We start from the raw sequence: 27,022 nt of genomic DNA, 5'->3' as shown, positions 1-27,022 counted from the left end.
AGGACTCTTCTGTCTTAGGGCTTCTGTGAATGCAATGCAGATAGAAATATTCAGAGGGCATTGGCCAAGTACAAGACATGGAGCAAGAGAAAGACAGACAGAGGAGCAGTAAGGGCCCCCGTCATAAGTAAGGACATGGACCTATTAGAGCAAGTCCAGAGGAGGCCACAAAGACGATTGGGGGGCTGGAGCATCTCTCCCGTGAGGCCAGGCTGAGAGAGTTGGGGGTGTTCAGACTGGAGAAGAGAAGGCTCTGGGGAGACCTTACAGCGGCCTTCCAGTTCTTAAAGGGAGCTACGGGAAAGATGGGCAGGGACTCTTTATCAGGGAGTGTAGTGGTAGGACAAGGGGTAATGGCTTTAAACTGAAAGAGGGTAGATTCAGATTAGATGTAAGGAAGAAATTCTTCACTATGAAGGTTGTGAGGCACTGGCACAGGTTGCCCAGAGCAGCTGTGGCTGCCCCCTCCCTGGAAGGGTTCAAGGCCAGGCTGGACGGGGCTTTGAGCAACCTGGTCTGGTGGAAGGTGTCCCTGCCCGTGGCAGGGGGGTTGGAACTAGGTGATCTTTAAGCTCCCTTCCAACCCAAACCATTCTATGGTAAGCATATTGAATAGCAAGGTAAATTTCTGATGTCCTGTAGTTCTCAGCCAGTTGATCCTCTGGTGAAGCCAGATTTTGTGGAGAGTTTGACAGCAGAAAATGAACCTGTATGGCTATTTTTAAATTACCTAATGTCAAAGGAGTACTGTAAGAACTGATTATTTTTTTACTTTAAAGAGAGTCTACTGAAGACTGAACAAATGGGCAGAGGAGCGTGAAATCATGGCTCCATTGAAGGTGGGAGTTAACCTTTGAATGATGGCAAAGAGGATTAGTAAAATGTGGATAGGCCAAACAGGACTTTGAAAGTGAAGGAATCTGTCTGATATATTGAAGAAGCAGAGCTATCAGAGAAATACGGAAAAGCAATGTGGCCAGTGTGACGGATGAGGAGAATGGCTTTCCAGCAGCAGTCTGTAGGGCAGGATCACATTATGTTAAGGCCAGAAGGAAAACTGTTGCAGGATAGCTGTGGGCTTGGATGAAAACTTGGCTGGGTAGGTGGGTTGTTACTCTAAAATGAGTAACGTTTTAGAGCTGTTACTCAGAAAGCATAGAGAATGCAGGCACTGCCTGGCTTAGAAGACCTTGCAAGAAGTTGGAGGTAAAGACTGACATTCAGATTCACTGGCCAGTGAGATCTGCAGCATCAGGAGAGGTGGAACTGCAGAGTGGAAAGTGCTTTGGAGATGATCTAAAATGGAGAAAGAAGAAAGGCACTCCTGACAGTGGCTAGCTGTTTTGTTCAGCAAATGAAAGATGTTGTGAGATGGAGCAATTTCTGGAGAGTCAAGACTCCAAGATGGGACTCCAACACTTGGAATGCATGTATGTGTTGAGGGGAAAACAAAGAGTGAAAGCTTAGCAAGAAGATCGAGCAGAGGTGAGGATGGCTATGGAAGGAAAAAAAAAGAAAGCAATGTGATAACTGTGGGGGAGTGAAGGAAATAGTTGAAGTGCTGCCTAGACCTTAACAAAACTGGGGATATTAGAGAAGAAAATGGGAACAATTTCTGTGAAGAAATCCACAAGATACTTTGCAACAAAGGAAATCAGAATAGGGAGAGAGGAGGGCTTGGGGAGTGAGTCAAAGATGGTGAAGAGGCGGCCAGGAATATGTGTAGGAGTCAATTAAGCCTGAAAGTAGATTTTTATCTAGGAAGATGAGAAGCAGGGAAAGATTATGCCACAGGGTCAGTAAGCTCACTCGTGGAAGAGTGGGTATTGCAATGACAGCAAGAATGGGGAATGGAAAAGGAGCAAGTATCACTTTGCATGGAGTCTTGGCAAAGAGATGGAGTTGAGATTACAGGAGGAGCAAGGGGACTGGGAATGGACAATGAATAAACTAATAGGCTGGCCTGTGGCTTTTGTCATAAGAAAACCGTGTCAGTGCAGAAGCAACAAAGTGTCACCTTTGAAAACAAGATGAGGATCAGCTGTTCCAGCATCAGGCACAGCCTTGCCTGCAAAGTCCTTTACAGCTGTTGAAGCAGTGGTTGCTTATGGAGGGGTGACAACACTTGTCTCCCCACCCTCTCAGGAGGAAGCAAGAAGAGAAAGCTCCAGGGTTTTCATTTCAGTTTCCCTGCCTGTCCATATTCCCTCTTTTCAACAACAGCAAGTCTTGCCCTACTCAGTTTGCGTTTTTGTTCCCTCTTCCCAGAAGTTCAGTAGGGACTTTGGTGGAACATTAATAATCTTATGGAGAAATGGGAATGACTTAAATATTCAGTGTAGAGGAAAGGAGGGGAAGCTCTGGGTCCTAGAGGAAGGCAGAGCTGAGTATGGGCAGGGAGAAGAGGAAGATGGGGAGAGGTTTTAAATCAGATGTGCTTTCTAAATGTAAGGCTGACAGGCCTTGTAGTGTCTCAGAAGGCAGGAAGAGTGCGAAAGGTAAGCAGGATGCAGGAGAGCTGCTGTGAGGAGAGCTGATGCTGGGGTGCAGAGTAGGGAGCTGAGCTAATGACAGAGGGTAAATAATGTCCTCAAATGATGCTTATATAGCCTTTTCTTTCTGCTCCTCTCCATCCTACATTGGGGGAGATTGTAACAGTTGAACCACACCACTCAGTGGGATCTGGCAGGTAAAAGGGCCTTTTCAGTAGCTGAGGAATCCTTAATGGTGTATCCAACCCCATCCCAAGGGATGTGGTTGTCCCGTCTGCCTGGAAGAGGCAGAAAGGCAAAACCAAATGAGGACATGTTTAATATTTGAAAAACACTGTCAGAATTTCTTGAGGTGGAAGTGTGAAACGCCCCAGGTGGCCTTCGGGAAGGAAGAGCAGTGTTTCATGTGGCCCTTGAGAGGAAGAGGCTTTGGTTCCAGTAGGGAAAAGGGGGAACTGCAGCTTTAAGAACAAATAGCTTTGTGTGCAGCTCTCCTTGTTTGCATCTGCATTTTGGTGTATAATTTGAACATTTCACAGGAGTGCTTTCAGATGGTCCTGTGAATGTTTTATAAGCCGTTAAGAAGTGGAGTGCATATAAATGAGTGTGCAGCCGCCACTGCTTGGGGAGGGCACGGGTGCCTATTTTGGGCTGACAGCGTGATGTTCAACAAACATCTTGTGTTCAGGAGGCCAGCAGCTGCTCATCACTGGTGCTTAACTGCTTACCCACCACATCTCAAAGAAACATCGCTCCCAAGTTTAGTGCAGACTTGTTCTCATTTCTGCCACTGGCTGCGTGCAGATGTGCACAAGAGTAGCACCCATGCAGATGTGGAAGGGCTTGGTCAGAGGGTGAGAGCCTCTGTATTGTGGATACCTATATCTGAGCCTGTCTCCTCGGGTGATAGTCACTGGAAAAGAACAGCCTCCTTTAGATCATAACCCATCTGACTTATTTACACATGTCTTAAAGAAGATATGAATTACGTCCTGCTGGGACTGCTTTCCCCTCCTGTACCAGGAGGGGAGAGGGCAGTGACTTGCTCTGATTTAGATGTAGATGTCTGAATTTGGTCAACATTCAGCAGCTGAGTCCTTTCAATAGAGACTTGCTAGACAACTTACATACTGTGCAGTCAGGGATGTGTATGTTATGCACAGCTACCTGTGAGCTTCAAGGAGGTAGTAGTGATTTTCAGTAGGTGGATTCTATAGTGTAAAACCTAACAACTTTACTACAGAATTAGAGAGAAGTGTAACAAAACAGCTGTAAGGAACAGGGAACCACTTACATCATCTGTATGCAGAATGCAGAAATTGTTTAATTTTCACAGATTTTCATTACTTGCTTCAGTCTGCCTTGTCTTTTTCTATTTTTGCCTCGGTCCTTTATCTTTGTGTCTCCTTTTGTCAACTTTTTCAGCTTCTGAGGCAAGAGAGTCTTCCCTGAAGCTGCTGCCACCAGGAAAAATGTTTCCTCTCTGTTCACCACCTCCTTAAGTGGCAGCAGAAAATATCTTTTTCTCCCTTAACTTCTCTTCCTCTTTGCTGTGTGTTTTCCTTTGCTGTAACCAAGGAATGTACCTTACAACGTATTGTAGGGGGGATGTTTGGGTGGAAGACTTTCTGCCAAACAAGATGAAGCTGATCATGAAACTTGGAGAAGGATGCTACTAACAATCCCCTCCCATTCCTCACCTCATTTTGGAGGGAGGCTGAACTCCAGCTGATAGTGAGAAGTAGAGGCCACATTTTTGAGGGATGTTAAACTGTAGCTGATAGCGAGAAGTGAGACTCGTGCCTTGCAGTGTTTGCAAACCACTTGTAGAGCAGCCATCCACAATGGATTGTGCTTGGCTCGGCTTTGGTTGTTGTTGGATGGTAGCAATGAACAACAGTGGTTTTGCTCCTTGTATGAGGTGATGTGCAGAAGCATGATGCAAGGATTGTATTTCCTTGGAAGAACTTAATGCACCATTTTCTTTCAGCAATCATGTACTCTTCTGTTTCTTTCCACCCTGCCTCTTTTCTTGCCAATTGCAGGTACTACATGAGCCCTTGATTGACGAGGATCCTGTTTTCATTGCCACATGCACGGAGAGGGAGCTGCGCAAGAGGAAAAAGAGGAAATTCAGTCTCTGGGTTCGGCAGTGCTCATCCACTGGTTTCATCTGCCAGGTACATTTTACCTTTTCAGATGTCTTCATTCAGTTCCAGCAGGCCCTTAAATGTATTGCAGGACCAAAGGGAACAGTCAGTTCTTTTCATTGCTTTGCCAGGGACTACAATCTGAATTTAGCAGGCCTCTGACTCCCGCAGATACTAGATCTGATGGACGGTGACAACAAATTCCTGATGCTCTGTTTGTTGTATGATTTAACTGAGGGTGCCTGTCTCTAATACTGTCCCTCTGGCTGCCAGCCCTAACCTAATTAAATTGCAATGGAGTTAAAAGGTTTGTCTGTTTGTGCACCCTAAGTTTATCTAAATGTCTAGGTACTGTGACTTCTGTCGTTTTTAATGAGTCAGCTTCTGTCTCTAACACTGCGTCTGTGATAGCCAGTGGTGTCCAATAGACTAAATCAATATGGTATCAAGATGCCTATTTTTCTGTGAGAAATATATTAGCAAGGTTTCCTATTGCATCTCTTTGCGCTTCTACTTCTCTAACAAAGAATAAAATCCAATGTGACTTCAAGGTGAGAAATGAGCTTGAGTGGGAGACATGTTGAAGGGTTTGTTTTTAGTGTTGTAAAACACCTGGGACAACTTTCCGAATTCTCAGATTCCCCCATTGCTGATGAATTTTGAGAGCTCTTGAAAAATCTGACTGTTTATTTTGATACCTAGAGGCGTGGGGACAGTTATTTTCTCTTATTTCTTTTTCCGAAGAGCTTCTGTGAAAACGATGACCTGCATGTTCCAGAGCAGCGGTTCAGGGGTGCAGGTATGACATGCACACCCCCTGCTCAGGCTGAATGCATGTCAAAACTGCAGGGCCTGTGGATTTGCTGCAGTTGAACATTTGTTCACAGTAGAATTTGATCCGTGAGTCACTGTGACTGTTTGAGTAGCTATGCAAGAAAAGAGGCTCACTGGGAACAGGGAGTTTGCATTTTCAGTGCTATTCACCCTAAAAAGAAAATTAGGATCATACATCTTCCATCTGGGTTTTAAAGCACTTGTTTTATCTGATACAAATTAGACTCACCTTGTGAAGCATCCTTGGAAGGTTCCGCTCTCAAGGCATTTAGAAAGTCATTTGCTACACAGAGGTAGTGTCCTTAATCTCCAAGGTGAACTCCACTGGTTCCACACGCAGTTTATTACTGAAGCATAATGGATACAGTGAGCACAAAGTTTGCTGATATCTCTTTCCATGCTCCCCCCAGCCAACTGCCACCAAACTAATAAGTCTTCAGACATGCCAGAGGTTTCAGATTCTGAGCTGTAATTACGTTGCACCTCCCATCCTGTCCATTGAGAGAGTAAATTAATGGAATGTCAAATTAAACATAATAGATGCTCAGCACCACCCTAATCCTCCTGCTCCCTTAATGAATTAGATACTCATGCTTCACTTGCATCCGGATGATGTCCAGGATCATCTTACCAGTCGCGTTCTGTTTTCATTCTATGACTTGGCTGTAATTATCATCATGCTAAACTGATTGGGTGAGAGGGACCTTAGGGAACGGTGAAAAGGAATATAGAGGAACATGAACATTAATGCTAAAATGCAAAAACCTAGTCTGGGGAGGATGGGGATCTTCAACTATGGTGTGCTTGAAATACGACATTCAGTTATGTTACACTTATGAGGGATCTTGCAGAATCCAAAGCTCTTATTTGGTGGTTGTTTGGCTTATTTACTGTATTAAAACAGAGGTGTGTTTTTTTCCTGTGTTTAATGTATGGAGAGAATTGATCTAAACAAAAAGAAAATCCAATGTTTTCCCTCTTTATGTGCATACCTTCCCCTCCATCTCTTGTGAAATTGCCATTGTGAAGGAAAGACTTGTTGCCTGATAGTTAAGGACTGACTGGTCTACCACCTGTCTTCTGTCAGAAAAACCTTATAGCACCCACTTGGAAATAGGTAGAAATTCTGTAATACTGCCTGGATGAAATCCCTCCCTCATTGTTTCCGCATTATGACATCGAGGTCATTTTATTCCAGATTAAATATGACTATAAACACTTCATAAATCAGGCTAATTCAGTTTCAAAAGTCTGAATATCTGTAAAAAGGTGAGGCAGCCCAGACAGAAGAGGGAAGTGAGCTACATATGACTGGTTCTCAGGAATTCGAGGAACCTCAGGAGGTCTGTGATGCTCCTGGTCAAAAACAAGGTCCTCTAAACCTGAATGATGAACCTGATGTTAAAAAAATATCCATTTGAGGACATCAGAGTTTCCCCAGTGATCTGCTTTTCCTATGATAAAAAGGGTTGGTTGGTTTGTTTTCCTGTTGTAAAATTGGTGTCAGTGTTTTGAAGCCACATGCTGAGCTACTCTGTGCTGGTTGTCAGCTCACAGGGCAGTTGTTAATGTTAGGAGTTATAGCTGTTTGACTCCCTGGATTTCTCTGTCTGCTTGTTCTCATGAACAAAACCGAATAAATTTTTGGGGGGGGTTGTGAGTAAATATTTGTGTTTGATGGCTGGGCATTTGCTTTTTTAAGCAAATGGCTTTTAGTTAAAAATCCAGCCCAATAAGCCATTCATGGAACAGAAGTGACATAGAAACCAAATACTGCTTATGGATATAAGAGGGTGCATAGGCTTATATATGCGTAATATAAATAATGTATATATAGGAGACTGCTTTTCTGTCTTCTGTAATACAGATAACCTGACTCCACCCTGACAGTTAAGTCTCTGTTTTAAGATGGATGCACAGTTTCAGATTGTATCTCTGCTTCGGAATTTCTCAAGCAAAGCATCTTGTTGCAGTGAATAGCTTTGTTGCTGAGTTTCTTTTCACGGTCAGCTGGCCAAGTGGGAACATGCAGGAAGGACACGTCATTCAAACAAAGTAAATATATGTCTACAGCAACTGGGAACATGAACAGAACCTTTCAGAGGGTTTGAAGGGCTCCAGGAGAGCTGACTTTGGCAAAGTAGGCAGCAAAACTGCCCTGATACTGTTGCATTTTTCACCCATCCTTGATACTGGACATCAAGGTGGCAGCAGCTGCTGCTGCAGGAGAGGGCTTGAGCCTTCTTGTTTCTTTCTTTCTAATTCAATGAGAAGAGCAAACTCAGCTTGCAGGACCCCAGGTGTCCCTCTCTGCCCCATCTTCTATTTGCTTTCCTCATTTCCCTCCAATGTATTTCCCTACATGTGTGTTACCACTAAACCACTTTTCAAAATAATATTTTAATATCTTGATTGCCATTTAAATGATCACAGTAGCTTAGAAGTGTTTTTTTTCTTTCTTAGAGTATTTGCTGAGTCATCCTATTTAAATAAAAACTCTGGTTGCGTCAGTCTTTATTTCTTTTTCTCTCAAAAAATCCGGAACACTGGCTTGTGAAAGATGTTCATAGGAGTCTCTTTCATTTTAGATATAGCAGTAGAGCTCATCAGAAACTGCTGAGAGTTCCCAAATATCTGATCCATGCTAGTTATTTTGTCCTCATAGGACACATCATGATCTCTCTTTCCTTTTCTTATGTGGCTCATAAGGAATGAACGTGGTCATGGGCGACTGTTACTAAGTCATGCCTAGTCCTTGCATAGCTCCTCCTGCACGATGAGGTTTTCTGGTCATTTTACAGAAGGAGAAGGAGACACAGGAAACTGGTACCATGCACTGAACCCCCCAGGGAGTCAGGCAGGACAAACTATTCCCATAGTGCCTTATCCTGAACCACAGGCCCATGGCACAAACATAACCCTAAAGGCAGTCCCTGACCCAAAGAGCCATCAGTCAACAAAATGGAAGGCAGTATGTCGATGGTAGAGAGCACTGCAAAGGGACCATCAAGCAATATTGATCACTATAATAAGTGGTAATGGAACTGGCTCATCAACCTAATTATTTGCTTAAAACCCCCTGTGATATCACAGTGGAGAAGAGATGACTTTATGGATGTATGTATCCTTTCCTATTCCTTGGGATTAAGTTTGTGCTCTGAGGCTATTCTGTGCACTCTTCCCTTCCCACAACCCCTCCCTGCCCCCAACTATATGGGTCCTGCACTTGCTTTTACTTACTGGCAGAAATTTCTTGCAATAATGCATTTAATTTCCACTAATACCCCTGTGAAACATGTTGCTCAGATTTATGAAGTCCTTTAGATCCTTGTACTGTGACTGAATTTGAGTTTCCACCTTCCACTGCTTACCCTGAAGAAGTGATGAGTCAGAACAGATTAAGGAAAAGGACTGTGTCTCCAGCTTGAGTCTTCCCACGTTACTGAATGATCAGCGACTTGCACCTATGGTGGTATTTAAAGAGTGCAGCCTGGAGGGTAGCCCCTGCATGAGAGTGTAAGAAATGGCTCTCTCCCTGAAGAGCAGCAGTCTCAGTGAAGGGAGATGTCTGAGGTCACTCCACAGATCAGTGGCAGAGTTCTCAGTTGCAGCAAAACCCCATCGTGCTTTTATAGTAAATGCTGTAGTTCATTCTTGATTTCAAACAAGGTAAGTACAGTCAGCTTGAATACTTCATAGTCCTGTTGATTTTACAGAGTAAGAACTTAAAACTGAGATGATGCACCAAAGAATTTATAATTTCACAACACACCACATAAGTGCATGCAGTCACTGGGAAAGGGAGGGGTAAATAAGCCTGGAATGAATTTTGTTTTCAATGTCAGAGTTGCAGGAGAGTTAGCCATCTGTGCATTTGTTTAATAAAGCTGCTCAGAAGTGATGGCGTTTCAGCCTGTTTAAGTTCTTTTTAGAGATCAGTCTGAGCCCTTGGGTTTCTTTAAACAGAGCCCTGATAATTTCTCTGTTTCTGGAACAGTTGCATCTGGAACACACAGATGTAGCAGCTGCTTTGAGGAGGTTCTCAAGGTCAGGCTTTGGCTGCGAGGGGATCCCAGGAAATCTGATCACCTTCATTTGTCAGTCACTGGTGGCTGGAAAATCCTATCTGCTTACTTCCTCTGGCTCCCACCAGGGTCTGACTTCTTGATGCATGCAGTTCTGTATTGTCAGCATCTAAGAATCTCAGATCTCAATTAAAAGTCAATTATCCTCTTGCTCACCAGTATTAAGTGGGAAGGTAGTTTTGCAGATGTGTGATGGGCCAGCCCCATTAATTTCTGTTGAGTTTACAATCTTACCGTGTTTCTAGATGAATGGGAAAAACAAACATCTAAATGTGACCTAATGCAAAGATATCTCCTAGAGTTTACATGCAGTTCTCGTGTCTATTTTCATGTGGAAACGAAGGATATTTTTTTAGTTCCCATCTGTGGTGCTTGGAGTTGATGATAAAACTACATGTGCAGTTGTCTCCTTTCCACAGCAGTTCTCACTCAGTGCAACTCTGCCTGGAGAAGCAGGCTACAAGCACCAAAGCCTTCTCTCTTCCTCACTTCGTAGTCTTGTCATAGGAGCACCCCTCATGCATCTCAGCCCTTTGTGCTGGGTGCTGAGGGCAGAGCAAAAATCCAGTCCTTGCCCTAGCAAGTTTAACATCTAAATGCAAGATGGAGGCATAAGCCTCCCACAGCAAGTCACTTCAGCTCGGGCACCTTTCGGCTGCCCAGGGACCCTGCAAGCAGGACACATACAGCAGTGTTTGCTGGCTAATGCACACATCAGGGAGCTGGGACCAGCACACTGCACCAGCGTACTCTGTGCTCCCGGTGAGCCTGTACAGGCCAGGTGGTCATCAGCCTTGTTGTTCCTTGGAAATGAGCTGGGTCCTTGTCGTTACTGAATTTCCATCTATTTTTTTCTTAAGCTTTTATAGTTTCTTATATAAGTATTTTCCCCCTTGAGCACCTAAATGTTGTCTCTTCAATAGTTACAGCACTTCTGATATCTTTTACTTCTATCTTGCATCATTTATACTGTCTTACTTACATATCCTCATTTATACACCTTTTCATAGCTCAACAGTAATTTTCTCAGAAAACTGAGCCAAGGCTGTGCAATTGTGTGGCATCAGAGTGAGGCCTCAGTCATGGACCTGAGCTGGGCTGCCAGTTACACAGAGGGAGCCTGGTGACGCAGCGCTAAGAAGGTAGCTGCACCAGTGCATAAATTAGCAGATGTGGGGGTTGCATCCTTTCTAAGAAAGGTGTCAATACTGGCTGGGGGGTTGAAGGGATTGAGAGCAGCCCTGTGGAGAAGGACCTGGTGGTATTGGTGGATGAAAAGCTGGACATGAGCCAGCAACGTGCTCTTGCAGCCCAGAAAGCCAACCGTGTCCTGGGCTGCATCAAAAGCAGCATGGCCAGCAGGTCAAGGGAAAGGATTCTCCCCTCCTACTCTGCACTGGTGAGACCCCACCTGGAGTTCTGTGTCTAGCTTTGTGGCCTCCAGTATAAGGACATAGACCTGCTCAAGCAGGTCCAGAGGAGCCCATGAAGATGATCAGAGGAATAGAACAACTCTCCTATGGTTCAGCCTAGAGAAGAGGAGGCTCCAACGAGACCTTACTGTGGCCTTTCAATACTTAAAGGGGACCTACAGGAAAGATGAGGACAAACTTTTTAGTAGGGCCTGTTGTGATAGGAGAAGGGGTAATAGTTTTCAACTTAAAAGAGGGTAGATTTATACTAGATACAAGGAAGAAATGTTTTTACAATGAGGGTGGTGAAACAGTAGAAGAGTTTGCCCAGAGAGGTGGCAGATGCCCCCTCCCTGGCAGCATTCAAGGTCAGGCTGAATGGGACTCTGAGTAACTTGACCTAGTTGAAGATACCCCTGCTCAGTGCAGGGTGGGTTAACTAGGTGACCTTTAGAGGTCCCTTCCAACTCAAACTATTCCATGATTCTATGATTCTGTGCTATGAAAGGTATTGAAGAGCAAAAGGAAAGAGCTTTGCAGAGGTTAGCAGTGATTTCCAGCCAGGCAGGAGAAGGGCAGCATGAAAGGAAGCAAACGTGGCCTTGTTTGGTATCACTGGTTGGATGCCTGGCTTCGCTGGGCAAACACAGATAGGAATCAGTATACTGAAAAGCTATAGGGAGAACTCAGTAGGGAGGGCTAAACAGCAAAGGCCTGTCTCCATTTTCCAGCCCCGCCTCCATTTGATGCTGCAAAGAAGAGGGAACTGGCAGAAGTCTGACATGGTGAAGCAAAGGGTTAAACAAGTGATCTCTGGGGCAAAGCACTCTCTGGATGTCAAGATACATGTAAGAAGGTGAGAAGGAAGAAGGACGATTGCAGTAATTGAGAGGAGACCCAGGCAGTTCTTAGTTATTTGAAAGAACTGGAAATGCTTTATCATGGAGGTGTTTGAGATAATGAATCAGCCTGCTGTAATTGTGGCTGGCCTGGGAGAAGCTGCCGAGAATGACCTCCGTGATAAATCACCTGGAGGAAGGGTATCATGGGAAGGAAAACAAAGAGCTTTATTTTAAGCCGTATTGGGATTGCATTGTCCACTGTACCAGCATCTTGCTGACAGTCTTTCAAAGATCTTGTTAGAAAATTTGAAGAATGTGCAGACAAAACAGAGATTTCCAGTCCTCAGCACAAAGATGTTAGTTGGATCTGTGTGTTAATGCAGGTTGAAATGATTCAAAATAGGAGGCATGGAGAGAAGAGGGGGAGACCAAGGAAAGAGCATTGTAGGGAACCCCGAGAGCTAGCTGGGAACAGAATGGGAAAGCTGTGTGATCCTTGCATACATTTCCCAAGTGGCGTTTAGAGGAGTAGGAAGAGAACGAAGAGAGGCTCAAACAAAGGAAAAGATCCATTCTCAGTACGAGCAGCATCAGGGGTGCCAACAGCTGCTAAGGAAGAGCTAGACCTAAGAGCTGGCTGGGAAGAGTGTATTAAAGAAGGGTGGGGAATATGGACCACAGAAGGTTTGGGGTGAGACTGAAGAGGAGGATCTCCCAACGGTGACGGTAATGGTAGCAGTTAGAGATGAGTTTTAGGATGAGAGAGGAAGAGTGAGACAGGATCTAGAGGTTGGTGTTAGGAATGAGCAGTTGAGTATTTGACTGTGAAGTCTATAGAAAAATGAAGTTATTTTTTCTCTAACTATGTAGCATCCAAAAAGTATGACAGTACTATTCTTTGATCTCTTGCTTTTATAACTGTGTCATCTAAACACTTGGCTAATACTTTGTGGTTGTTTAGGGTCTGCCCTTTGTGAGATATTTTGCACAATGTAGCCTTCAAAATCTTCCTCTTGTTATTAATACCCCTGCCCTTTCTTTTCTTCCAAATGACATCTATTTCATTTGAGAATTGTACCGTGGGGTGCTTCAATTATGTATGAATGTGGAGTATTTGGGATGTGCTATTTGCAAGTGCTTTCAATTTGCTATCTGAGTTTTGAATATGAGCAGAATCACCAATATTTTAGTTTCTAGGGCACTCTTAAATATGCAGTTCAAATGCAGCTTTTGTTCCTAAGTGCTCATTTTTCCACCCAGTTTCTAGTGAGACCTTACGAACCTTCCACATGAATTTTCCATAGAGTAAATTGCTAGCACAGAGCAAAGAAATTCCTGTTGGCTTGTAGCACAGATGTCTACTCTGAGATCTTTCTTCCTCTGATAGCACTCTCTCTAGCAGTCTGTCTCTGTAGCTGAACATAACTTGGTTTGAGTTTCTGAATGTCAGGTGATTGACTTGCCTCTCATCTGTCAGCATATGAAATCTCCTGCTCAGAAATGTGATGTCTTTTCTGATTTCCTCTGTGTAGGCAAATGGTCTTTCCAGAACAGTCTGCACTGTTTTTCTTGTTTTGGAAGAGCTCAGCACAGTCTTCACCCATACCCTGTCGCTCAGGCATTCAGGTATATCGATTGATACCTACTTTTGTGTTTGTGATGGGAGGAGGCAGAAGCAGTTGTAGGTGGAAGGATAGATGAGCCAAGGTCTTTTCTTACTGTCAGGCTTTTCAAGAGAAGAGACTGTTAGGATGCTGCATGGAAACTGAAGGCAGAAGAGAGGAGGCTTTGAGGGATGAGTTAAATCGTGTGAGAAGAGAATGCTGCTATTGTGCACATGGGATTAAAACATGTTGAATTGAAAGCATCTGCTGCAGTAGGGCTGCAGTACATAGAGGGATGGCAAAATTGTATGTGTAGCTATAAGAAATAAATAATTGAGTGATGACTAGAGAAAGATCCATTTCTATTCCAACACTGCAGGATAAAAAGCTTTAGCCTGTAGTTGTCTCCTAAGACAGATGGCGTCACATCTATAGAAGTTACCCCATTTGGTGCTGTAGATTGAATAGATCAGTAGCCACTAGAAAAAAGATACACAGTAAAAGTGATCTCTGCAGATATTCCAGAATCATTGCTTGACCGTCACCTGCAGAAGCAGAGGATGTTGCTGCCAACACCTCCATCTCTGGTCCAGCAGCAGTTGTCGAGCCGGTACATCTGTCGACGTTTTGCTGTTGGAGCACGTGGAAAGGGCACAAAGCTCTAATGCTGTCACAGGGCAAACCATAAGCTCTGGTGAATGGTTTAATAACCATTTTGGGGGAGCAGCTTCTGACTGTGCCTGTGAAGGTCTTGCAGCCAGTTTCTGGCAATTCTGTGCTTTTTCTGCAGACTGCTAACAAATACCACTCCTAATGCGGTACAGAATGGGAGGGAATGCTGCAGACTTCAGTAGACAGGATCTTAATGATTTGAGGTAGAATGAAATAAGCTGGGTGAGAAGATAGAGAGAGAGAAAATAAGGCCATATGGGATCCTAGGCACTTGCAAAGATATTTGAAGCTATGCCTTTGCCAGTTGTCTGTACCCAGCTGCTGTTTCACAGCAGCCTTAATGCCTTCCAACATTATGCTGCCGTCACCCATCTTCCCAGTGTAGACCTGAGCATGATAAAGCTTTGAATGATGCTTCTCCAAAACAAGAAAAATTGCACCATGAATAATGGGTGTGCTTGGATAGGCAAGGAAATGCCCAAGGAGAAAAACAGGGGATATATTTAACATTGGAGGAGGAGGGAAAGTTCAGCAGTGGGTGTGGATGTTTGAGTAAAGGGCACTGAGGGAGGTGAACAGAGCAAGGGGGGGTGAGAATCACAAGGTGGCCATTACAAGGACTCTCAAGATAGAGAGGGGTACAGAGGGAGGGTGGCAGGTGCACAGGGAACAAAATCTGTGGAGTATGTGGCATCCTAGTAGGAATAGAGTGATACCTCAGTAGATAGTTGTGTGGTGGGCATGCGCTTTAAGGTAGCTGCTTGCAGACCCAAACCAGTGAGGGACCAGCTGGCTCACCAGCAGACTGTCTTACCTCTTAGGGGATACTCTATGGGGACATGAATTGAGTGTGGAGCAGGAGAGACCCTTGGTTCGCTAAGATTTACTGCAGTAGGGGAGGGAAAGTGTAGGACACTTTTCTAGACTTACAGATTCCTGCTTTGTTTTCAGCTCAACTGCTAATCCAAGGTCAAAACTCATCTGCCTGCATCTTTTGTCACCAGTGCCTTGTCTGTAGATTTTAAGGGCTTGATGTGTGGTCTCTGTGCTGACAAGCTAGTAACCTAATCTTAATTTCGATGCCAAGAATCATGATATACCTTTGCTGTAAATTTGGAACAATCTGCCTTTTGTATGCATTCTACTATTAAACTGCTATCTTGAGCCCTGATTAATAACCTAAATGACTTACTGTAATTAGATAGTCCTCAGCCTTAGCATTGGGGAAAGCACAAATTTGACAGCTTTCAAAAGTGAATGGAATGCAATCAGTGAGTCTACAAACATTCCTGCCTTTGTCCTCATCTGGAAACTGTTTATATCAAAAAAGGGATTTTTTTTTTTTAAGATAAATAATGTATATTTAAGACTTCCTTTTAGTATGTGCTATTCTTGTTTTTGGAATTAGCGTATATTCATCCTTACACCAGCTTTGTTCTTCAACACATCAGTTACTTCAAAATACAAATTAAGTGTAATTTCTCAGAGATTTCATACATAACACAGTCCTCTGGTGTAGGTTCCACGATGCATGAATTGCTAGGGAGTATTACATTAATACGTCTAGAATACCAGTGCTAGGAGATACACCATCTAAATTAGGGAGAAGCTGTTTAATTGAATTTTGTTCCCCTCTAAGATCATTGATATACAAATTACTGGGAGCATTACTACAAATGTGCAAGCATTTTTGTTCTCTGAGCACTGTAATGAACTTTGCTTTATGAAGGAGTGTGTTAGTAAGAGAAACAGATGCATATACAGGAAATCAATGCTGCATACACTGTATGGTTGAGGCCTCAAGCAAGTTTAACAGAAGCTCACTGTGGATACATCACTCCAAGAAACATGGCAAAATTCCTTTTCCCTGCCCCTGAAAACTAAGCAAGTTTCAGCTTTCTCTGAGTAAAATTTTCTGGAATTCCTAAAAGATTTGAGTATTTCAGAGACAGAGTCACAAAGGCAGGCCTGGGCAAACTTTTCAGAAAATTTGCATTTGTATGTGTTTTCAAGTCTTTGCAAGTTCCATGGTGTTAGAGTATTGTTTGAGTGACTGAGCACAGTGTCTGTTTCTTCTAATTTCTTTTTCCAGCCGGTTATTTCTGCTGACTTTTAGAACAAGATGAAGGTCGGATGCCTAGTTGGTTTCAAGGGGTGTGGAACTTTTGTGAAAGTTATGCTTGTAAAATACTGTCAGTGAAATACAATTGAAGGCTTATGTGGAAGGGAAGGGTTATGTGTTTTCTCCCTCTGCATGACAATGCAGAAGACTCTTGTTCTAGAGGGATCACTTGTAGGAATGAAGCAATAGCTTTGCTTCAGTGCTTTTTCGATTGGTGGGACTGTTTGGTTAATTATAATCACATTACTAAGGGATAAATGTTCCTGCACTCTAACACAAACATGTATGTCCACCTACAGATGATGGTGACATCTGCCTTAAAATGCATAGCAATGTGGACTGCACTGTAGCAGGATACATGCTAAAGCTACTGCAGCCTGCTGCAAATCAGCCAGGCATTTCCCTACTAACAGCAGCATATTGCGCTGTACCGTGCTCCCTGGGCCAACCTGTTTCGGTGGGGTGTCTCCAAATCATGAGCTAAGTAAAGGATCTAAGAATTAGTGCTGTGAGGATGTTCTGGCTGGTTGGGTTTGTGTATTGCTGGCTCCTCTCATTTATGGGGGTGCACACGCACTTGTGTCTCAGCTTAACGGTTGCTGCCAACAGAAATAAATCTGAACATTACTGCAGTGAAGCTAATGGGCCATTTCCATCTGGTCATCTTGTGGTGGCCTTTCTTGAAACTGGAGTTCCCATGCTCTCCTTTTGCTGGCAGCACTAAAGCCTATGCAGATTCAGTATAACGCACCATCTCAGTTATGACTTCAGTCTTTTCCTGCCAGGCAAACAATCTTCAAACTACACAACAGCGACAATAACCTCAGGAAGCCCTTAAGCTGAGGTGAAGGACGCTGTATTTATCAGTCGCTGTGCCAGCTAACCTGAGGTGGTTTTAAAGCAACAGCCGCTTGAAAGGGGCTTTAGATATTAGCAGTTTATTAAAAGTATCTGCTGCCTTGACTCTCAGCTTGTCTCCAGTTGAGTTGAGCAAGTATGTTAGCAATTATATCTGCTCTCTCCTGGATTCTTCATAACTTTCTGACTTTTCTCCCTGTTTCTCATTTAAGATTTACGTCCATCTCAAAGAAGGGAGTGGTGCTGATGGGCTGGATGCTTTGAAGAACAAACCACAGCTCCACAGTATGGTGGCCAAAAGCCTTTGTCAGAACGCCTCTGGGAAGAACTACATCATCTTCACTGGCCCAAGCATTACCAGCCTGAATCTCTTTGAAGAATTTGAGAAGCAAGGTGTGTATTTGGTGACTCACTGGGTTTTTATGATGACAGACCTAAGGGCCTTCCTGCCACTGACTTAAAAAAAAAACTCCCAAAAGGCTTCACTGAGATTTCAGTTCCTTGTATAGATAAGTTGGTCATCTCTAAGAGAAGACTGCATTCATTAAAAGGTACTATGCAGAGGACTTTCTAAGTTGCTCTTTAAATCTTGCTCTTTAAATATTTTTAAAGTTCAAAACAAGGATGTAAAACCATTTTTAATAAGGGTATTTAAAGCCATTGCTTTTGTTCTTTGCATTAGAAATGTAACGTCTAATCTCCTATATGGCCTGGGGAACTTCTTAAGATATTTCCTCACTGCCTGTGATTTTTCTGTTTCCATTGTGAAAGACTAGCGATGGGATGAATCCTTAAAGGATGTGTCTTAGAAGTCCTTGGTGGTTTAATATCTGTTAAAGATGTGACTTCTCTATATGACATTTTATGCCATTGCAAAAGCCCTAGCATGGTTCACTTTTTTGAATGTATAAACATGCCGTGGTAGGACAGGTTTTAGTTTTGAAAGCATAATAAACTCTACAAAAGCACACTTGCCAGCAGAATGTTCATCGATATAGCAGTGTGGCTCTCCCAGGCAGTTTCCTGCTAGTACAGAGAGTAATCCCAGGACATCCTCCCTGTAAAATGCCCCCTCACCTTGGGTGTAGGAAAGCCACGTGTTACTTTGCTTTCAGAAATGCTGAGGACTTGTGACTCCCTTTAAATTACAGGCTCATGCACTCTTGACAGTCATTTATAAGTCACCTCAATGTAACTCGGGTTGTTCTTCAGTCAGTGTGGTCCATACAGTAGATCCTTTGCAGCAGTAAGGCTGGAGGTTGCCATTATGAATCATGTAGGAGCAGGCTATAGGTCCATTTCCCTTTTCAACACACCGCTGTCAACAGTTTTGCTTTTGTCATGTTTTCCACTGCAGAAAATTAAATCCACCTGGGTCATGATAATTAATGAAATGTGGCTGAAAGCAGGGGGAAAGACTGGGAATTGAGACAATATCTTGATTCTTGTTTAAAATGAGAACATCAGTGAGCTGCACCAGTGCTATAGTTGAGCACTTCAGGTTGCACCAGTACTGAGGGCTATCTCTGAGCTCCATGCAGGACCTAGCTCCTACATTATTTTGGGTAAGCTGGAAGGTCACAGAGTACGGTGGAATACCACCATATTCTCACAAAACAGTCATGGTTTCCCAAATGCTGAAACAGCCAAATGGGAAAGAAGTCAAGCATATTTATAGTGCACCAGAGGAAACTCTTTTTTAGTAAATTACTGTTTTCACAGCCGATTATAAGCATTACATTGTTAAGATTACCAAAGCAATGATGCAAAATGTGCGTTCAAAAAAATGTAGAGGATAACACCCCTAGTCCCAGAGATGTCAGATGATAACATACTCCTAGTCCCTGAGATGTGTCAGGTTTAAATGTAAAGACTGACAGACAAAAACTTGACTGCTGAGTCGCACCCTTTATGCTCAGCTAGGGAAGGATAAAGACAATATGGCATGACCCAGTTAGTCCAGAACCCTGGTGAAAAAGACGCTGCTAAACCAGATGAGTGTTTATTACTTACAGATAATTCAAATTGTTCACAGGAGTGAATTATTCATGTCCTTTACACTGAACAGATCATTCAAATTAACAGTTTCTAGCAGGTAGAAAATTCAGTAATGTCTTTTTAAAGCATGTATTTTGACTTACTAACTGATCAAATATGCTAATCCTATGCTGAGATTTCAGTTTGGTTCATGATTCGTTATATGGCTTCATGAGACTTTTAATGATATTTGACAGCTGCTTCCAAAATTAAATTTCTGATTTGGTACACTCTATCACCTTGCGTAGAGGTGAAGCTATGGAGCGGGTGGGTGTCAGACACTGAGGTAGCAGGTTTATTGGCTTTGCAGAATAGCGTGGCACTTGTGTATAAAGGAGATCATGGGGAGACCATAAAAGTGTTTCTGTTTAATAAGGCCATGGGTTTGTCTGCATTTGCCATGAGTTACTAAGGTCTAACTCTGAGGTTTTTCAGGGGGTTGTTGCACTGGAAGGACTGTGAGACACTGGGAGAGATTAGATGCTAGGGATGTCAAGCAGCGGTGAAGTCAGTAAGAGCCCTGGAGGAAGTGGTGTTTACTGACTCTACTGCAAAGCAGCTAATGTATTGCCAGCACCTGCTGGAATCCTGCTGCACTGGCAGTACACTTGCAGAGAGGCAGGCAGAGAAGCCTGCACTCAGCAGAGCGATCTCTCCTAATGTATCACACAGTCACCCTCAGCAATGACCTTAATGCTTTTTTTGGTATGTGGCTTACCCAGCTAAATCTGAACAGGGCCACACCATGACCAAGAAGTGTCACGAGAGTCTGTTGAAGAGCATCTATGCTGAGCTGCTCATGACAGTTCAAGACCTATTCTTAAACTGACAAATTTACTTTTCTTGTTCAAGAAAATTTAGTTTATGGGCTAGAGCAGGATCAGCAGTAGAAAAATCCCAGTGAGAACTGAAAACCAAAAGAAATTGATATTGATCTTAACTGCTTTATGTTGTTTGGTTTTCTTTTGTGGCTATCAACAGAGAAATAGGGGGGACATTTAAATAAACTAATGGTTAGAAGCTATAAACTTTTTGGGAACCTAAACTGACGCTTAATAGAACTAAAGGGAATTCTGGAAAATCTAGGAAGAGGCACCAACTAAGAAGGTATTAGTTCCTCTCAAAATTCTTGATGAAAAGAACCTGGGGTCTTGGTAGCCAACAAGTTGAACATGAGTCAGCAGCGTGCCCTGGCAGCCACGATGGTGCAGACTACCCTGGGCTGTGTTAACAGGAGTGTAGCCTGTAGATCAAGGAGGGTGATTATTGCCTCCTACTTGGCACGGTTTTGCACAACTCACCTGCCAATAGAGGAAAGGCATTGATAAGCTGGAGTAAGTTTGGCAGAGGGCCACCAGCCTGACCAGGGGCTGGACCACATGCTCTGCTACGGGGATGTAACTGTGCTTGTTCAGCCTGAGAAGAGAAGGCTTTGGGGTGACCCAACAGCAGCCTTATGCTACCCTGAGGAGGTCATCAAGAGAATGGAGCTGGCTCTTCACGGTGATGCATCATGGAAGGATGAAAAACAACGGATGTAAGCTGAAACAAAAGAAGTAGTTCAAACTAGATGCAAGATTTTTCCCGAGGGCAGTGGAGCAGGATGCCCAGACAGGTCGTGCAGTCTCTGTCCTTTACCTTGTCCTTTCAAGACCAGACAAGATAAACCCCTGAGCAGTGCTGTCTGACCTCAGAGCTGACCTTGCTCTGAGCAGGGGATAGGACTAGAGTTGCCTTCCAACCTGAATTATCCTTTAATCCATAGGATCCTGTGATCCTATGAAGACTTTTGTGGAATCTTAACTATCATTTGCTTTCCCTAACCCACACATGCATTACTGCAAAAACCACAGTGTTCTTTATTGAAAGCCTGCTGTGTAGCACCTTCACTGTCCCACAGTAGAGAATACGTGCCTAGTAATAGAAGGGGATGTTGGTGAACATAATTCTAAGATCTGTGAAGATTCCAAGAGCTGAGAAAACTTCAGAAAATAAGGGAGGGTACTTTGATATTTTTCAAAATAAAAAACCTGAATAGACCTCATTTTTATTTTTCAGGGGACATACAAAGCATTTCTTTCTCTGGCCTCTAAATAGAACTGGAAACCTGCACTGAAATGACCCAGATTCTCTGTTCTGTGAGCAGATAGCTGTCATTGTTATCTGCTGTGACACTCATTGATAGTGCACATCACTTTTTTACCCCCTCTAAGCATTAGTTTTGTCCATTGCAAAGTACAGCACCTCCTAAAGCCCTGTGTCCCATGCTTCCCTTAAACATATGATCCCCAAAAGTCCCTCTTGCATTTCCTGAACCAGCAGAAGCAGCTGGCTCTGCCCACAGAGCAGCTGGGGTTGGCAAAGCTGCAGGAGTTGCCAGCCTGTGCAACCGTGGCACCTCCCACAAGCTTTGCAAGATCCTGCAACTCCAGCACATGGACTAAATCAAGCTCTCATTTTCTTCCCGGAACAGGCCCCCCAGTTGCCCTAGCTCTGACTTGACCCAACGTTGTATGCAGGACAAATAACGACAGAATGTGTATTTTTGCCTGAACTTGCTCAAGCCTGGTTGCCTTTGCAAACGGTACTAATGAAGAAGTGGCGAAACAGGCTTCAGCACAAGCTCTCCAGGGTCTGGAGACCCTGGGAATTAATCTTGGGTGACCATACCACATTTCTTCATCTTTGGTAAGCTAGTTCAGGTGTATGCATTTGTATTGAGGTTACAATTTAAGAAGACCAGAGGAGGACAACCTGTCTCCACTGACTCCTGTGTATCTGGCAAACGCCTGTTGTGATTCTGATTTAATTACACACAAAAACTTCATTGAGCCAGATGGGCATAATTTTTATTGCTTCTATTGCTATAGTAACTGGGTGGTTTTAAAAAACTCTAGAGATTAAGGGTGTCATCCATGGTGAGAGATGCTAGTAAATGTGCAGAAGTGCTGCACTTTTCTAGGTTATACAGCAGGAAAGTTACACAGTATGTTCCTCAGAGAGGAATGGTTCCCATTATTCTGGATGAGGAGTGAAACATCTGCTGGAAGTTTTCTGCAGGCTTATTGCCTGAGCTAAAGGCAAGGCTACAATTAATTATTACGGGATCTTAGAGATGGCTGTTGCTATTTTGAAGCTCTAGCACAATAATGTAGTTATTCACTTAGTTTTATACCATTGCAGTCTCCTGGAGAGAGTCAGTATCACCCTTCAGTGAGTCATAAACTTTAGGCAGCTAAGGAAATTCTTCTCAGGCTTGCTTGTTATCAGAGCAGGAAGATCTTAGTGCTGGCTAGAAGGAAGCTTTATAAAAGTTTGCTGTGTTAATGCCAAAGTTTGCAGGTACGTGACCTACACTGTTTATGTACCTCTTAGGAAGACAAGAAATTTAAAGAAGCCTTCCACTGGAGGTGCAGTTCCTCCTATCTTGATTGTAAGCCTGTTGCCATCAGGCTTTTTGCATTGTCTTTCCTGGAGGGAACTTAGGAATTTCCAAGGACTGATTCATTAGAAACAACCAATAGATTTCCTCCTTCAGAATGAAGTTGCCCCATGTCTGTGTTGGTTGACCTGATATGAGTGTCTTAAATTTCTGATGGAAGAACCTTAGCTCCTTGTAGACCTGCCCACAGCAACTGGACCATTTCATGAGAAATTAGTATTCCTGTAGTATCTGTGAGCTGTTGCAGGGATGCTCAGCATGCCAGGCACTATATGAACCAAGGACAAAGGCTGCACTTGCACTCAAGAGTTTAGGTCATTCCAGAAAGACAGAGGCGGAAGAGCCACACAAATGGAAACCCAAGAACCAGAGATAACATGCTCAGGGAAGCCAGACACAGTAGGCTGACTTAATGTTTACCTTGTAAGGATATCCAGTTAACCAATGTGCAAAATTGAGCATGATGAAAAATTTAATCAAGCAGATTTAGCTGATAGTTGAGCTTTAAACGACCACAAGCCTCCTCTGCCATATGAAAGATGTGCACAGATGTCACCTGCTTTCATGCCCATTGTTTTTTTTCCACTCAGGTGGGTTAACACAAAACCTAGGGAGACCAAGGAAATTTCCATCCAAGATTTCCTTGAGTTCAATTAATTTGATCAAGACGATCTGCTTCTCTTGGACTAACAGAAACAGGTCGTTATTATTTCGCAGCTTAATGACAAACTCAAGCATTGTCATTATTAATGTTGTCTCCAAATCTTGTTTGTGCCCACCTGGCTGCACTGAGATGTGTTTTGTGGTGTTAGATTCATTGCCTCTTCCACATATGAAAAGTCCAAGAAGCTGTGAACAGCAGAATACGTTGCCTGGGGAGCCTCTGATGTCTGTGCAGGACAAGATGAGTGCTCACTCAGCTAGGGCACTATTTGATTTATCTCCTTTCCCTAAAATCCATTTTCATTGAACGTGTATTTCCATCTTCTCCATCCTTCTGGCACGTGCATTTTTTAAATCAACCAGTGGTTCTTTATTGCTGAAGCAGCATTTCCTTAACCCACATGATGCAGGTGCAAGATGTAGTGAGCTGAAAATCAAGAACTGGGCAGCAGGGTGAAGCAGTAGATTAAATCAAAGTTTTTCAGCTATGTATATTGTGATTAAAAGCATCATGGGAGTCATGTAGGAGAATTTATTTCAGTTAACATCTAAGATGCTATAGCTTTCCCTACTTCCCTGCTCCTTCCACAATTTATTCTCTTAGTTAAACATCAAAGACTCTGTTGGATCATAAATTCTGATTTGTTCCATAATGCATATCACCATTGGGGTTTTTTTCAGTCCAATTTTAAACATGTTGTGAAGACTATTACACACATTATAGATGTTATCGTTGGGAAGATAACCTGAATTCTTCTCCTTGTCATTTCATAATGACTGTGCGGGAGATGTCAATACATTTCATCAAGAGAGCAGGCTTTCTGTCCTTGTCTCAGTTTCCAGAGACATTGATGTAGGACTCAAACCTTTGGTATTACAGGAGAGGGCCAGTTGGCTAACATATTTGTTGGATTAGAAAGTCATAGGACAAGCTTTTTCTCTAGTCCAGCCATTCAGACTTGCTCCACTGCTCTTGCTTTTTGGGTCCATGCAATGGCTTGCTGATAAGGAATGGTTTTGTTCACATGCAGAGATTTACTGCTGTGGGTTGCTGAGCACCAGGAAGAGTGACTGCACAGGCCTACCTCCATCCATGCTAAACAATCCGGAAACACCCCAGTCCAGAGGACAGTACAGAATAAGAATGAAGGGAAACATGTCCTTGATCTGCTGGTACAATAAAGGGCACTTTCGTTTTCTGACCAACGCCTATTCACCGGTTCAACAAGGTAAGCAATATTCCTACTGCTCGTCTCGAAAGTGCACATGCTTTATGTGACAAGGCAAAATGACTCACTGAGTTTGATAATAAGCCTGAACAAAGAGGTTGATCATAATATCCTAGATAAACAGTAGCAGTAGTGATTACTTCCTTTTGTGTCCTCCTACAGCTATTCATTTTTCCTATACAAAGGTTAAAAGCCTACTGCTAATGCAGCCTTCTTTGCCTGAGATGGTGGAGGCAGTGTCCTTTTAGGTATAAAATCTATCTTTACTGATGGTCAGAGAAGGAAAGATGGTTGTTGTACAACACTATACTAGCCCCATTTGCGAAGCACCTTGTAGGACTGCTGCTACAGAAAAAATTAATAAATATCACGAGGTATTTAGAACTCGGAGAAAATCCTACCATTAATTTATCCAATAAAAACTTAGTCACAAGCAAATGTCTTTTTGCCAAAAGTAGATATGATTAAGGCTTCCTGTTGTATGTTAAATTGATTTTAGCAGTTGAGGAAAAGAAACCAAAACAGATAACTAGCATAGTTCAAATAATTGCAAAGAGCTTCTTGATACTGAAATCTTTTCCGTTTCAAAAGTACACAGATGGTTTTAAAAAGGTTTGGAAACTTCTGTAATATGCAATATGATTAGGTAGCTCTTTGAAATTTGTCTTTCAGTGAAAATATTGTTTCAGTTTCTTTTCATTTTTATTATTCAGATTTATGTATAACTGCCTGAGAGAAATAAGAATAACCTAAACCTTTAAATGTAAAGCCACTGATTCAAAGGCATCTTGTACACTCACGTTCTGAATCCCGAGTGACTCTCACATGTGTGTACAGGTTAGAGGAGCAAAGTTAAGGCCTTGAATTACTGTATGGTAAGCTGAGAAGTTGATTTAGTGTGTCATTCAGTGCCTTGCAAGAAGACTCATTACCATAGCAAAGTGTGACTGATCCTGAGGAATTTTGCTGGGCACCCCAGCAGAACAAGGACTTGGTGACTCTGCTGGACTCATGTCTGAGCACAAATGCTGAAAATATGTACATGAAGGAAACATGGCACTTTGGGGACCCTGCTGAAGCCAATCTCCAGAGCAGCGTTGTTCACCATGAGTGGTGTTCACCAACAGGATTTATGCTGTTTCCCTTGTGCTCTGTGCTGGATTTAGATTATTCAGATGCACTAATGAGACAAGAGTTATCACTACATGTCACCTGTTTTTTATAGGCTAGCACAGAGCATTTGGTTATAATTCATAAATATTACTGTAAAAATACTCTACTTGTAAATGTCAGTGTTAACCGCCCTGTTAAAAAGAGGGAGCAAAAGCAGCATCCTTTCCAGGCAGCACGTGGAGGCGTGAGCTGTTGTGCTTGTGGTTGACCTTGGGTCTGTTCTGGCACAGATGGGATTGTAGGTTGCATGTGTGAGGTAGTTCAACATCCACTGATTAGGACCTCTGTGTGTGATGGGCAAGACCTGCCCAACACATTGCTCTCCAAATGCTGGCTGGGACAGTTCACATAGTTCACAGTGAATCAGAGCAGAAAACAGAGGCTGGCTTTTTAGAGTGATGCTGGAGGGAAGAGAGTCTGTGGTGGAGAGCTGGGAACAGATGGAGACTCAGTAGGAAGACAGGAGACCAGATTGCCTGCCTCTAGTTTGGCATTTCCAAACTCAGTGCCGCAAAGTTAGTTTAAACCAACTTGAAGCTGGACCACCAAAGTCTTCTCTAAGGCATGTAAATATAGAAGAGGAAGATGAGGAATCTATACTCCTTGAGTCAAGCCTGTAGCACAGACCTGCTGAGCATGTGTGTTAGATGGGAGAGGAGGTAAAGACAAAGGGGAATGAAACCCGTGCAGGGTAGCTGGACAGAGACTGGTGCCAGTGGGATCACCTGACAGTGCGTGGTGTGTGTTTGCACTTGATTGAGCATAAATGTTGACAGGGGTGGAGGAGGCCGTGAAGAGAAAACTTTAAAAACAGAAGTCGAGCGATGATCAAAACTTAGGATGAGAATAAGAGGTGGTGTAGCTAATAATGAGCTATGTATTGCAATTTAAAGGAAATTCAAGAAGGTAAATCTTGCCTGTACTCAGAATGCAAATCTCACCCAAGCCAGAGGCACCAGGAGGGCAGTACCCTTGTCGGAGCTGATCTATGAATACTATTCTTAGACACAGCAGGTTATTTATTATTCATGTTTTGAACCAACGTGTCATAATACATCATCTCACACGCTAAGGGATGAGTCTTATTCCTTTAGTCTTGCAAAAATGTCCTGCTTACTCTGCTATCAATTATGAAGTTTCTGCCTAGAACAAAATTCAGTGGGGTTTTTAATTTCCCTTAAGCTTTAACTTGAGTTTAATTTTTCCCTGTGCCTGTATTACAGAAGAACTAAGAAGCTAAAAGAGATTGGAACCCCTAGAGAGTAAAAAGTTACCCTTATTCTAAAGCAGGTGATGTATGTGCTGGCCCAAACCTCCCCATCTGTGGGACAAGGCTGCATTTTTGTTTTTCCACTCTAAATCTGGTGCCCACTTTTCCAACATCTCCACTACTGTGTTCTAGAAATA

The 27,022-nt window shown here is 43.1% G+C and overlaps 1 protein-coding gene across 1 annotated transcript in view; it reads left to right on the top strand.

The window, feature by feature from the left end:
* PGBD5 (piggyBac transposable element derived 5) overlaps positions 1–27,022 on the top strand; it is a 73,381-nt gene that overhangs the window by 34,013 nt on the left and 12,346 nt on the right. The window contains exons 3-5 of the mRNA XM_042796032.1: positions 4,538–4,672; positions 17,284–17,464; positions 24,245–24,442. Of these exons, the coding sequence (XP_042651966.1) occupies positions 4,538–4,672; positions 17,284–17,464; positions 24,245–24,442 (514 nt within the window). The remainder of the gene's footprint in view (positions 1–4,537; positions 4,673–17,283; positions 17,465–24,244; positions 24,443–27,022) is intronic.

Source organism: Tyto alba, unplaced genomic scaffold, assembly GCF_018691265.1.
Source record: "Tyto alba isolate M040663 unplaced genomic scaffold, T.alba_DEE_v4.0 Super-Scaffold_22, whole genome shotgun sequence".
NCBI lineage: Eukaryota > Metazoa > Chordata > Aves > Strigiformes > Tytonidae > Tyto > Tyto alba.
The sequence above is the reverse complement of the archived record's forward strand: the minus strand, read 5'-3'. Positions and strand labels throughout refer to the sequence as shown.